The following is a 15,202-nucleotide window of genomic DNA, read 5'->3' as shown; positions in this document are numbered from 1 at the left end:
CTCGTGTAGCTTTGCGCGAAATTCAAAAAACAAACAAACAATCCCCACCAGTTTTGTTGTGATGTACTTGTTCACTGGCGTTCTACCTGCAGAGACCTTCCGCATCACCAAACAGTGGTTGTGTAGTGATAATTTGCTTACATACAAGGTCCCCCGGTGAGACAGTTGAAAGTTTACGGTCGTAGAAAGCTAAAATCCGGGGTTCGATTTCCCAGCGGTAGATATAGAAAATAATCCATTGTGGCTTTGCTCTAAAAACAAACTTACATATATAATTGACTTGAAGATAGAAAAGATTATGAAACTAACCACAGTTTGTCTGCAATCCACATATTTTCTATACAAAAACGGTATATTTGAACAAACAGACAGCCTTGCCATGATATCACCGCTTTCTCCAGTTTTAGCAGACAATTTGGAATATTTTAAACCACCTGGCCATGCCGGGCCAAGAAAGTTGTTAACACCGTTTTAGAGTGGTAAAACTACCACCATGTATTTCAAAGAATTTGGTTGGTTCTGTAGAGTAAAGGTCTGTTCCAAATAACAGGGTTGCGGTCCTCAAGCTAATGTTGGTTACTATCGAGTATCACTTTCTTACTTGCTGTGGTTTGTTGATATATATTGACAAAAAGTTATAATATCTGATCAAAAACATCTTAGGTGTGAAAAAAAGGTGCGGACAAAATATTTTACAGCAAATATTCATTCATTAGTTAGCTAGGCCGCGTATTTTGTTTTACTCACCATCATGCCCCAAGTTGAACAACTAGTTGGCTAACTAATGAATGAATATTTACCGTAAAATTCTTATCAATGCTATAAATGTAGCAACTAGTTTGACCGCCAGTTTCAATTTAATTCCTTTAAGCCGCACGCTCAATCCTTTTTTTTTTTTTTGCCGCACCTTTGTTATCACACTTAAACCTTGTTTTTGATTAGATAGTATGTTAACTAGAACAGATACCCCCCTAATTTCGCCACAAATATATTGAAGAAAATTAAAACATCAAATGATACAACAGAAAAGAAAAACAAGTCCAACTCTATTTACCTCCTGAATGCGCAAAACTTAAATGGGAAGATCAAACTTGTGGCTGAGAAATTCAACATTCATGTATACTGGAAATCTTACAGAATGCCCAGATCTACCAAGCAAAGAACAATTGACGACAAACACAAAAACGTCATTTATAGAGTACCATGTTCCTGTAAACAGACCTACATTAGAGAAAGTGGAAGGTACTTTGGAGCAAAAATAAAAGAACATAAAGACTGCACAAGAATTCGACCCTGGCAGAACAGGCCCTGTTGATTGGACATAAAAAGTACTGGAAAAATAACAAACACATAGACACAGATAAATTTCTGGAAAACTAGAAAAATCATAGCCTAAATTTCGACCCATTCTTTACGATTCAAGAAGATTACAACGAGGAGGAATCACCATACAACTCAAGACACCCGAAGATCTCTGATATCTAAATACGCCTAGAACATCAACCTCCCGGTATGTTTACAGCCTCACAGACGTAGCAGCTATCTCTATACTGTTCTTCTGAGAAACGTGGACTCGTCCATTACCATTTAGGAAATCCTACAAGCACTGGAAAATGATACTACAACTAAAATACAAGTTGCCCCACAAAATCATTTCAAGGAAAACAGGACGTCCAACATAATTCATAAAAGTTGTAACAACATCAAAGTGAACTGAAGAATACATACTCACTTACGGTTGTTTCCTATATTTATTTCATTTCAAAGCGTAAAAACCACACAGAAAGTCAAACAAGCAAAGGAAAACTATGACTGACATCCGGTATTGCACACAAAGTCCAAGTTCTACTCCAGTAACATCTCCACCACGGACCAACAAACTCAGATGTCAGTAGATGACGTTAAAACCACGGAAAAATGAAAATAGTCACAAACCGTGACTATTAAGAAGTTAAAAGGCTGTCAAACACAGACGTAGACCAGGAAGACAACAAACGCAGGAACATCCATCGAAAAAACCCAGACTAGAGTGAACACCAGAAGTAAGGAAACCCAAGTGGACATACTGATTGATCCAGAGCCTAAAGTACAAACGTTTTTGGAAACCTCTACGGAAAAGTTGCTGACTGAGACATTTTATTGAGTTAAGCCTCTTCAAGCCTAAGACTCCGATGATGGTGTCTAACTCCATGATCAAACACGGCACCTGAAACTATCCCAAACGACAATGCCACCCACGACAATGTCTATTCACTCTCTTTCCACTACATCCATCAATCATTATAAAATCCCAAGTAATATTGTTAACTCACTGATATTTCAATTATGTTTGAAGATAATACCTTTTTTCTTTCATTCTAGCTACACAGCTTGGGCACCGATCGCGTAGAATATACTGTGGTCGACCAAGGAAAGTGGGTTTTTCTCAATGGATTTGCACTTTGGACTCGTAGTCGGATGGTTGCGAGTTAGAGGATGGCCCGAGTAATGTTGTTGCGCCCTTGATCAAGACATTTTACCCCACCCATTCTGTATGATGGGTACCACAACCAATTTCTGGGTATTGGATCGTTCGATCCCCTTACCTTTAAGTTGAATCATTCAATCTCTGTTTATTTTTTGATTATTTATTTAATTCCTTTTATTTGTCTATATAATTTTTTTCATTTTATTTTTAATTGGTACACTTTCTGTTATTATTAGTTTTATTCATTTATTCTCTATTTATCATATTATTTAACTTTAAATAATATGGCTTTACTTAAACTAAAATACCTCTCATGAAACGAACGGACAAGTTTCTCGGTATCATTTCAAGAAATTTACCTAGAAGTCATACTTCACCGAAATATTACAAAACAAACGCGCGTTAAAATTAAATCTAATATATAAGACACTGTGTTAACGATTATAAAACTTCAACTCTACTACTTATCTAGAAAGTTTTCATTAGACCACTAATAAAATACGAATGTTTGATAACTTGCAACATGTCAGATAACACCTTCCATGAATTACAAACACTGCAAAACTACGTGCTTCGTATAGCTTTTCACTTTCCGACCCACACTTCAACATGATTTGAATAGAGTTTTTACTACCCCCATAATTAAGAAAAGATTCGCTAAAATAGCTTCCAAATTCTATAGGAATGCTCAGAACAAGATCCTCTCTCAGCAGAGTTTTCTACCACAGCAGCTACCCTCTCGTTATGGTAAAAGCATACTCCCCCTTTCAACCTGATAAACAAAAGTTAGCATATAATCAGCCGGTGCATTAACAATTCTAAAGTTTACTCTATATTGCATTTGTTTTAATGATCCCCGTCATTCGTTTGTTTGTTGGTATTTTTTCGAATATATATGTAATTTTTATCTTTCATTATATAAAAATTACATTACTATTTTTGTCTTATATTTTGATTTTTCATCGTGATGTAATATCTTTGTGTCCAATGGCGGCGCCAGCACCAAAAATGATGGGTAGGGAAGGGCAAGCGAAAATATATTCACGTGTAATTATAAAAGAACTCGTTATTCCCCCAAATTTTAGGGAGACTAAATTACATTGAGCCAACGCTGGATTTCAAAAAGTATATTGTATTGAGTTTTGAAGCCCCAAAGTATTCACAGACCTTGGAAAAGATCAGAAGATTTTTGACCATTCTAGCATATTTAGCTTTTCTTTTTTTCTTTTTTTTTTCTGAGTGAGTGCAAGCTGACCTGAACTTCCCAGCAGTATGTCTGTGGACTTAAACGCTAGAAACCGGGTTTCGGTACCCGTGGTGGGCAGAGCACAGATAGCCCATTGTGTAGCTTTGTGCTCAACTTCAAACAAACAAACAAGCGGACCTGAACCCTTGTGAAATGTTGTCCTTTCCAACTCAGCTACATTTGTAGGCTAGTCCTCCAACACTTTTTCTATAAATGCCATTCTGAGCTAGGCAGTAGCTGCCCATTTCACCTTTGTTTGTTCGTAAAGATGGTTTGTTCAATTAAGAATAAATTCTAGATAACTGTATTCCATTTTACCTTTATTTCATTGGATGGTATAATTACCGCTAAACGAATCATTCAGTCAATAAAACTAATCATGTATAATATGTATATATATATATATATATTATTCATATATATGTTTATTCCATCAGTCCTAACGATAGGCCATTTAAGATGCTATGGAAGAGGGTAAAAGTGAAGAAACGTCTGCTTCTAACAGTTAAATAAATAGTACTTGAATAGTATGGAACAAATTGCGCGAACATTCTGGTAGAGGATGCTATGGCTTACGTATCAATAAGTTTTGCTTATTTATTGATTGTAAAAAAACCACGTATTTTTCTCACCTTCTTACTTTTATCTATTCCCTATTTTATCTCATTTTCTACCGAACTTACGAAGCTTTCAAAACAAACTCGCTATTGTAATTAAATTTTCTCCTAGTAGCACAGCGGGATGTTTGCGGACTTACAACGCTAGAATCCGGGTTTCGATACCCGTGGTGAGAAGAGCACAGATAGCCCATTGTGTAGCTTTGTGCTTAACTTAAAACAAACCACTGAGGGGGCTATAAGATTTATCACATAGACTTTTCTGTATTATATACCCGTCAACCGATGGGGAATGTTTAAACTTAATTCAAACATTGTAAGTTTAACAGCAATGATATATTTCAAAGTAATAGCCTGAACATAAACTGTACCTCAAAATTTTTAAAGTATAATAAAGCTTCTTCATAAACAACATTTGCAGTTTGCTTTCCATCTACCAACAAATAAAGATTTTGAGGTAATCCCACCCTTGAGCACCTTAATAATCTCAATGACCATGAGAAAACATGATTGTTTGAGAAGCAGTCCAGCAACTTTCATACTTTGTCCTCTCTTTAGAATATTTAGCATTGTCTAAAACGTCAACCTGCCAAGATTATTTAAGATTGACTCAGTAGGCTGGGAGTAATTAACCAACAGGCTTTACAAAATAGAAATTGGGTTAAGTTCAGTTTTGAGCACCTTAGGACACAATTCATTGTGTTTACATACAAACTTTGGTTGATATTGGCCCAATACTAGGCTCGGAGGTGTTAGGGTGCAAACAAACACATATTTGGTCTTTATATATATAGATATATTTTCCCTAGAGGTAGTATGCATTCCAGTTGTCATGGCTACGACCTTGTCAACAACATCTTGGCTGTATTTTACAAATTCAAGTAGTTTCTCTTTTTATCTTATATTTTGTTTAAAGCAAGGTTTGAGTTTACTGGCCATATTGCTAACTTCGATCAGGATGTTGTTGCACTGAAAATGAGGCTATACCATAATTAAAGTTATAATACCGCATTAAACTTAAAGTTAAACTCGTAGGTAAGTTGTATTACTAGTGCTATTGTAGTACCAGTACTAACGTTAATAGGCCTAAGTTATAACTTTGAAGTTAGTGAACTTGGGAAGCTGTAAGTAATGAAATTCAGAGAAGTTACAAATAGTTCTACAATACGAAACTCGCCAAAAGTGTTAATTAGCAAAAGCCTATAAGTTATAGTACAACGTTAGCTTAAATTTGATACAAATTAAAAACTCAATTCCAGACTTGTTGATATAGAAGTAGCACAAGATGATGCATGTAGTTTTTCACAATTCAAATTATTGATACAATTTAAATGAGAATACATTAAATAATGTGGCTGAAGAAAAATATCTTGGTGTTATGATTGAAAAATCACTTAACTTATCTAAACAGTGTATTGTAGCTAGCAATAGGGCTAATAGGATTTTGGGTAGCATCTAAAGAAATATTGAATACACCTTACAAGACAAGAGATATTATTGTTTCACTGTATGTATATCACATGTTAGGCCTCATTTAGAGCACTGTGTACAGTTTTGGGCTCCCTTCCTCAAGAAGGATATTGAATCGTTGGAGAAGGTTCAGAGAAGAGCCACTAGGATGATAACTTGGATGGTGGGATTGTTCTGTGAGAAAAGACTAAAAATAAAATCTCTTAACTTGTTTTCTCTGCAGAGGGGATTTGATTAAAGTGTTAAAGATAATTAATGGTATTGATGATATAGACCCACCAAACTCTTTTGTGTTTAGCAGTGACAACAATAGGACCAGGGGGCATAAATTCAAATTTTGGCAGTATAGGAGTTATCTACAATTTAGACAGTATTACTTTTCAAACAGAATGTTTGGCTTTTGGAATGAGCTGCCTTCAAGGGTGGTGGAGACAGAAAGTTTAACTGAGTTCAAGAAAAGATTGGATGAATACATGAGTAGTAAGGGGTGGTTATAGTTGGGAGCTAGAAGGGACATCTTTGATGGGCAAATAAGCTCCTTTTTGACCCTTTAACATTTTATGAAATATATGAAACATTTTGAAGATTAAAACGTTTCTTAAAATTTGAATACTCTTCTACTACTCTATTCTTATACTTTTTAATTTTATACTAATAATATTTATAGGTTAGTCTGATTTGGAGTTCAGGGTTGGTTTGGACAGATTTGCCGATAGTATATTAGAAAACTGTGGCTCGATGTGCATTTTAAAAAGGATTACTAAAAAATTAAAAAACCTTTAAGTGTAACAAAATGTAACAAGAATACATTATAAAGATGGTGACTAGGTTTAAATAATAAAATATTAAAATTGTTGAGATGCTACTCATGCTAGTAAGATAGTTAAAGAAGTTAACTAATTTGTGAAGGGAAGGAAAATAGGCCTGACTTGTAGTAATTTTATTATAATAAAAACTCTTAAGTGTTATTAATAATAATAACCTAAACAGGTAAAGCTGTACATGCAAGAAATCTATCCAATTAAATAATAATAGGACAAATAGAAAAGTTATTACACACTTCCAAAAATACCTAAAATTGATTTATTTTAAGCAGTATGAGATATATAAAATAATAATAATAACTGCGTATATGAGTTAATTACTAGGAAAAACCATTAAAAAATAGCTGAACATAATTAATATATACTTTTATAATGTACTTATTAATTCCTATAACACACAAAGATGCTGTAATAACTTACCTCTAATAACTCAATAACTAAATAAATGAAGAAACTATACACAGTGACAAATTTAGAGTACTGTTTTTATTACAGTAAGCAGAGATACGATGTTACAAGTAAAATTGTTTAATTTATGGTCTGCTGTTGTGTGTGGTTGGTTATGTTTGCGTATTCAACTCCAGAAAATCTGGATTATAAAATAATTGGTAGTTAGCATTTGGAGAGATGCTGGTAAAGATTTCACTATATTTCATTCACTTTAAATAGAATGATTTCAAAACACTGTTTCATGATATTTAGCCCAAATAAAATTTCATTCATGTTTAAAAGATAAAAGTTGTAAATTTAGGCTTAACAAAAATATAATAAATCTTGTTTTCAAGCTTTACTCAAACTTTTCATGATAAAGAACTAAAGACAACACTGCTATTTTTGTACTTAGTTAGCTTAAGTTGTATTAATTTTCTTTAACAAGTACTTTCTTAAAATATTTTTCTGCAATAATAATATAACATTTCAAGATGGCAAGGGGTCTGTTGGTCTAACAAGGCTGTCCCAATTATTAAACTAAATGTAAAAAAAAAATTAATGCCATGCAGCCCTTATTATTTAAATATTTATCAAGCCATTCCTTAAACTCCCTTAACTTTACTGCATCTATCACATATGTAGGCAATCTATTTCAAAGGTCAACCACCCTGTTAGAAAAATAAAACTATTGTAGTTGAAGATGATTCTTCTCACCAGAGTTATATTTTTTGCCTTGTCCTACCATTCTCACTAGTACAAAAAAAAAGATGATTCAACACTGTCATTTGCCCTAAAAATCTTAAACACCTCAATCAGATCCCTTCTAACGCTTCATTTTCAAGAAAAAATTATTTCTGAGATCTTAACCTCTCCTTGTATGACACTCTTTCCATCCCAGATATCATCCTACTAACCCTTGTGTGAACACTTTCCAACAATCCAACATCCTTCTTAAGATAAGGAGCCCAGGACCATACACAATACTCCAAATGAGGCCTAAACAGTGACCTATATAAGGAAATTAAAACTTTTAGACTTACATTCAGTATTTCTGTAAATACAATCTAGAATACTATTTTATGTACCACAAGCAACAGCACACTGCTTGGTTGGTTTAAGAGACTGGTTAAAGTGAAACACCAAGATCCTTTTTTTTTCTATCATGTAATAAATCTCACAAATTTTGAATAGGTTGAATAATAGTAATAATCAGAATTACGGATTTCAATTAATTGATTATTTTTGTGAGATGTGACACTTCCCCTTGAAGTAATTGAAAAAACAAACAAATCATAATGGTAATATTTCAATGACTTGGATGGTTGGCATTAATAAAAACAACAATAATCTAAAACACTAATTTAGATGAGTTGATTATGTTTATGATGTTAATCAATTGTAATTTTGATTAATCAATTGTTTTATGTAACACTACTCAATGTTCATGGGTAATGTATTATGTTAATTAATTGAGCTAATCACCCAGCTCTAACACATTTGCATTACCTTGCATTTATTGAAATTAAAAGCCATCTGCCATTTACTCACTAAATAATCTGAATCCCTTTGTAAAGCAGCAGCATCCTCATCACAGATTTTTTTCCACTTTAATAATGAGCATGAAGTGATCAAGGTTATGCTAGGATTTAAACTGCGTAATTGGATGTTGTAGGCATAACTTTTTAGCAGCAAATAGTCAAATATATACATAACTATAATACATTGAAATAAAAGAAAAGCATACTGAACGTTAAACAATAATTTCGTAGTATTTTACCAGATTAGTGAACATTGTTCTAAAGTTACATCCTATAAAATTTAGGAATGATACTGTAGAAAATTGGTCCTCAACTTATTAACATATAGATAAGTTTATAGAAGAAATAATTGCACAGCTTGAGATCATATCTATAATCATGAGTCAGAAGAATATCATTAAATTCACATAAGGTCTCAAGTGGTTAACAGAAAAATGTTTTACTTGAAGTTACCAGCCAGTTTTTAAGATAGAAGATACATATGTTGATCTTTGAAGTATGAGGTAACAGAAGTATTGTATGTGTATTTAGTAATTTAGTTATGTAATATATATTTTTACTGACCTTACCATAGAACAATACCTAATACCTCAAGTTACTACCAAACATTTTTTTGTGCCTAAGCCTTTGAACAAAACTCCCACTCCTGCACATAGTAACATGTACTGTACCAATCTATTATGCAATCAGTATTAGACTATAGTAGCTTTCTACCAATAGGATGGTAACACATCCTCCTTTGAGCACTTTGTATCAGTATTAGACTATAGTAGCTTTCTACCAATAGGATAGTAACACATCCTCCTTGAGCACTTTGTATCAGTATTAGACTATAGTAGCTTTCTACCAATAGGATGGTAACACATCCTCCTTGAGCACTTTGTATCAGTATTAGACTATATTAGCTTTCTACCAATAGGATGGTAACATATCCTCCTTGAGCACTTTGTGTATACCAAAAGCTTATTATTTTCCTTATCACTGTACTGTTCAGTGGTGTGTTTTTTATTATTATTATTAAGAATTGTGAAATTTTCATAATTATTATTTTTGACTTTTTGTTAATGAAGTGTTAGCATTCTTACTTAATTTTCTTTCTTTTTCAAGATTCAGATTCAGTTTGAGCTTTTAACACATATTATTATCATCTTTTTGTATATTACTTTGATTTCTTTTGTTAGTTAAAATACAAAATTTTGGGAACATGTTCCAAACTCTGTGATGTGGTTTCCTTTTTAGGAATATTCCCCAGATTTTGGGATTTGGCAGATTTGTGATAATTAATCACAATTTTGTCAATACAGAAATGGCCGAGATCTATCTACCATGGACATATCAGACCCACTAAAAAATTTAAAAATCATAAAAATGTTCATTCTTTCCATGCATTCAGTTTTGTTGATCTTATTGAATCTGTATTGCTTTCTTATATTCACATTTCTGAAGCTTCCTAAAGTCTAGACTCTTTTTCATAAGCATTTTTTATTTTCCTTCAATGGTGACTTGAATTATTTTCTCAGTGAGCATCTTTTTCACCATTGTACATCACGTGGTTGGGGTGCTATCCTACTTTTTTTTCATCTCAGACCCACATCTGATGGTCTCCTGCTTTTATACCTTCTGCATCTGCCTTGGATTCTGGATCTTCTATCTTTGATGAGGATCAGGTAACATCCAACTTTGCCCAACTCAGGTAGGTGACATTTGCCCTCTCACTTCAGTTGCTACTGCTGATTCTTGAGCAATCTCATCGCACAATCCTCAATTCATCTAATTTTTCCCCTTCGTCCTCCCTCATCTGATTGTTGTGATATTGCAGATTCTGTCTCTCAGTTGCCTCATCCTCCTTAAACTTAACACTCCTTCTCTGTGGCCTTTGGTTAGAATTCTTCCCTTTCCCTTGAATATCCTTTACCAGCTTGAGGATTTTCATTTTCTCTTACTTTGACTCTCATTTACCACTGTCATGGTGGCTTGAACATTTTCATACAACTTTATAGCCAGGTGAGGTGGGGTTCTTAATATCTTAACCATTTTTGATGTTTGGTCTTTTACAAACTGGCCTTTTTACATCAATGTCCTTGGTATGTGCACACTTCAATTGACCTGCCAGTATATTTTGTTAAAGTTTCCTGGAAATTCTATTTTGATCTGTTTTAACAACTTCACCATTGTGTTTTACATCAAACAACAGGAAGTATCCACTCTCAGGACCTCTGCTTTTTTGTTCTTGAACTCCACTTTTGGGCTCATAAAAACAACATTTGGTTGATAATCTCTCATATGTTGTGAACTTTGAATTTAGTGATGGATTGTCTGTCTTACCTGAACCAACTCCTACCAACAGTGTTTCTTACATCTCTTGGTGTTTTTTTGGACTTTTTCTCACTTTGGAAGTCCTCTTATTGATGTATTTGTGATTCCCCTCTACACTATCACCTGAATGAGATATTGCAAATGGGGATGTAGACAATCCCAACACCATTTTGTCATATTGCTTACAATACATTGTCTTTTTTTCTGCTTCTGGATTTTGTCTCTTTCCAATCACCATTGTGCACTACTCCCAGAGGTTATAAAAGAAACCATCTAATGTACAGTGTATATATATATATATATATATATATATATAGTCACATACACACACATATATATATATATATACAGGAGACAGTGCAACCTATAAATGTGGTCTATGTTGCCTCACAAGGAATAAAACACACTCTTCTGAAATCTACATCAAGTAGGGGATAAAAGAAAATGTTAATTCAACTGCTCCTGCTCAGTGCCCACTGTTGGGATGGGATTTTCTGCAAGATTGCTTCAGAAGTTGCTGTATTTTGCCTTCCAAGTTATATTGTTCCTTCCTTCTGTCCCTATTCACAGCAACCCATTGCAGAGTCTCATTTTCTCAGTGTGGGTCCTTAGTCAACTTTGGATGATTACTTTTCTGTGTACCAAAAATTTATTCTTGAAATTATTTCTGAACAATAATTCTCATAATGTAGGAAGCTATATAGAATTGTAGCAATGAACTTTGGAAACTTTTAAAATTACATAACTTCAAAGTATTAAGCTATTACTGCCTGGACACACATGTATAAGCATATGTTATGAAAGATTGACATTTTAGACATAACTTCTTTTAACTGAATATTTGAGTTCAAAGGATTGAAATTATATTTTCCCTTTCAGAACAAAAACATTATATCTGTGTATTTTGTTGTTCAAGCTAAGATGGCAGAATCTGATGTGCAGCCCATCCTTCAACGAGCACTGTTGGCATTACTCGACTCTAAGCCAGAAAAGCCAATTGAATTTTTAATAAATCAGTAAGTTAATGTTTCTTATATGCTTTAAGCCTTAGAATGTAGTTTTTGCCACATCCAGGTTGTTAATCTTATTTAATTTTAGGTTTGAATATAATTTTGGTATGCTTTTTTTTTTAATCAGTTGCATATGTTTCTTTAAAGTTATCTCATCACTTTATTTAAAGTTTCCTGTGTGGTAGCTATTTTTATTGTTTTGGATAAAAAAAAAGTTTTTTACTTCAACAGAATTGTAGTGCCTAAAGGAAGTCACATTGTTGAAATCATAACATTCTTAACAATAGATAAAACTTATTTAAGTTGTTGTAATATTCATTTGGAAATGATCATTCTAAGATAGACATGTTCTTTCAGGTATTACAGTTTCTTTGATCTTTTTTATCCTTAGTTTTTGTATCTTAATTTTTTCCTGCATAATTGTAGTGCAAGATGGCATAATCCAGAAGAGAGTTTAATAATGAAAATTATATAATGTTTTCAAAATAAAAATGTATTTTAGTAAGAATATTCACCCGTGTATTACTCTCCCTTTTCCTAAAACTTCATACCGATCTCAACCTGGGAATTAGTGTATCAAGTAGAGATAATTGAAAATGCTCTTTAATACAAAAATAAGTTGTATTAGAGTTATGGGAAGTTCTGACATTTTTACTGGTGCAAATATAGTGAGTGTAAAAGATAGTAAGAAATTGTAAACTCAAAGTAAATGTTTGACTTTGTTAGCCTAGCTAACTGTTAGAATAATGTATGAAAACTTGTATTTAATGTTTAATTCATAAGCTATTGTGTAGTTGGCATATACATTTAGAATCCATTTGGATTAGGTCAAAAAGAAGTTTTCAACATATAAAATACCAAGGACAGACATGCTTTGTGCAGTGAATTTATAAATATTGTAGTGAGAATTTATACCACACCACAGTAATTATTATAATGTACAAATGACCCATAAGCTTCCCCACCAAAATCATTTACAATTACTAAAAATCAGAATAGGATTCTGGCACAAATGTTAGGTAATTCAAGGATAACTATCAACTGTACCTAAGTACAAGTTTTCATGAGCTTTTGTAGTTATCATACACAATTTTATTCCTCATTATTGAATGTTTTAGTGAGAGAAAGTTTAGTTTTCATTCTAAGTCTACCTGCTCGAATGTTCTTATTAATTTCGATAAGTTAGATCCACTTTAGTTGTTTTATAATTTTTTTTTATCTTTCACTAGTGGATTGTAGTGATTGGCCAAGATTTGTTGTTTCATGAATTCAGATTCTTATTTATCCAGTTTTCAGAAGGAGGGAGAAAAGACCAACTTAGTTACCCAAGCAGCACATCTTTTGGAAAGCATTAAGTCACATCATCCAGCAACTGAAGAACGATTGCTTCAAGCATACAATATTATTAGTCAGTACAGAGGTAGGTTTAAATGTGAGTGAGATCTAATGTATTAAAGCTGAAAGAGATCTGCATGCAATAGCAAGATATAAAAAAAAATTTAATGAGTTTTTGTTCAAAACATATATATATATATTTATTTAACCAGTATAAACCACATGTTGTAGCAGGTTGTGCTGTACGTTATATTGTAATTAACTATAGAATTACTGCTGGGGTCTTTATGGATCTCATCAGCTTTTTAAGCAAATTTTTTAAAAACTATTCGTACATTACGAGTCTATGGCTTTTATGATTATAGTGTCCACAATAAGTTATGCTTCACACATAAAAAACATATAAACACAAATCTTTGTAATATTGAAATTAATCCCACTTATTACTGTTGGATTCTTGTATGTTTCTTATTTAGAAAATCCATAATTTCACCTAATTTATTTTTGCCATATTTTTACCCTGAATGAAATTACAGACAAAAGCATAAATTTGATGCAAATGGTGGACCTCACTTATACCGAACATTATAAAAATAGGTCCATAAATTCAGAGTTAACTTTGTTTCTAAAACTTGTCAATTATTTCACTTTTGTATTTAGTTACAATTCAAATCTGTAATAAATGTTCTGACATTTAATAATTTGTAATAATTAAATGGAAGGCTTTAAGTCTTAGATTACATAAAATGCAGTTTATTTATGTTAATTTGAGATAAAGATATTTCAAGCAAGTTATATTTTCACAATTACTTTGCAATAAGTACATTTTCATCTTTCTTCCAATATGAAAGTAACAGCAATAACCTGTGCATTTTTTAAAACTAGTTCAGAAAGAAGTCCAAGGCCTTACAGGAGATATCTACACTGATTTGTTAGGACAACTACTACATGGTTTTCCAGACTCATATGTGGACAAATTGCTACAGAAACTGAGATGTCACAGTGATGAATACATTCCTTTTCTTGTATTTCGTGCTGGTGTATTAACAACATTATTACTAAAAGGTAAAATGTAAATATTTTGTAAGTACAAGTTTCATCTAGGTGTTGCAGTCATGGGATCCAGTATGCTAATAAGGCTTCCCAAGTCCATGTGATTTATCAAAGAGAATCCCAGGATGTTATTAACTTTGTCGTGACTGGAGAGATGTCTTTGATATCCCCCCTTTTTTTTTTCTTCATAAAGTGATGGTACTTAATCAAGTTACATGAAACCTTGGACCAACTTACTACATAGTATCTAGTTTAAGCACAGAAAAATTTTGATAAGTTGATTTAGTATTTTTACCATTTCTTAGTTTGTGAAATTTCCAAAATTTTGCTGTGAGGTATTGTTTTGAAAAAAGCATTAAAAGTATTGTGTTTTAACCTTAGAATTCAAATTATTTTTTTTATTGTTGATCAAAAAGTTCCATTTTACATATCCAGCCAGTTTCAAGTAGACTGATGTTTATTAATATATTTGTTTTGACACTTTATTTTGCTAGTTACAGTAATCACTGCTCCTACCTATAAATCATTAAAAACTTGCCAAAAACTAAGAAAGATTTATCATTTAAGTAAATAAAGAATGCAGATCTAACTACTATTGATTAAGGCAAACTAGAATGTAAATAAAAGATTTAAAATCCTGACTGGATAGATGAATGATGAACTATTGAAACTAAATTGTCTATGATTAAAAAATAAAAATTGTTTATATGAAAACACGGGCTTAAAAAAATGTGAAAAGTAAGTTTTTTGTGCACTTATATATATATATATATATATATATATATATATATACTATAATTTAATTAAGTAATACTATACTAAGTAAGACTACTAATAATTAATTTAAGTAACTAACTAAGTAATACGTAGGAAAGGGAAAAGAAACTAATATAA

The 15,202-nt window shown here is 32.4% G+C and overlaps 1 protein-coding gene across 7 annotated transcripts in view; it reads left to right on the top strand.

Moving 5' to 3' along the window:
• Nucleotides 1-2,429: 2,429 nt before the first annotated feature.
• Nucleotides 2,430-15,202, top strand: part of LOC106460356 (tubulin polyglutamylase complex subunit 1-like) — a 16,388-nt gene continuing 3,615 nt past the window's right edge. The window contains exons 1-4 of one of the 7 annotated variants that reach the window (XM_022387058.1): nucleotides 2,430-2,560; nucleotides 11,827-11,926; nucleotides 13,210-13,352; nucleotides 14,141-14,320. In XM_022387058.1, coding sequence (XP_022242766.1) covers nucleotides 11,832-11,926; nucleotides 13,210-13,352; nucleotides 14,141-14,320 — 418 coding nt within the window. In that variant the 5' untranslated portion in view covers nucleotides 2,430-2,560; nucleotides 11,827-11,831. Of the gene's footprint in view, nucleotides 2,561-5,153; nucleotides 5,366-5,436; nucleotides 5,455-11,789; nucleotides 11,927-13,209; nucleotides 13,353-14,140; nucleotides 14,321-15,202 lie in introns of those variants that run through there. The other 6 variants (XM_022387053.1, XM_022387055.1, XM_022387057.1 and 3 more) reach the window with 6 other exon arrangements.

The sequence above is a fragment of the Limulus polyphemus genome, unplaced genomic scaffold (assembly GCF_000517525.1).
Source record: "Limulus polyphemus unplaced genomic scaffold, Limulus_polyphemus-2.1.2 Scaffold758, whole genome shotgun sequence".
Classification (NCBI taxonomy): domain Eukaryota; kingdom Metazoa; phylum Arthropoda; class Merostomata; order Xiphosura; family Limulidae; genus Limulus; species Limulus polyphemus.
The sequence above is the reverse complement of the archived record's forward strand: the minus strand, read 5'-3'. Positions and strand labels throughout refer to the sequence as shown.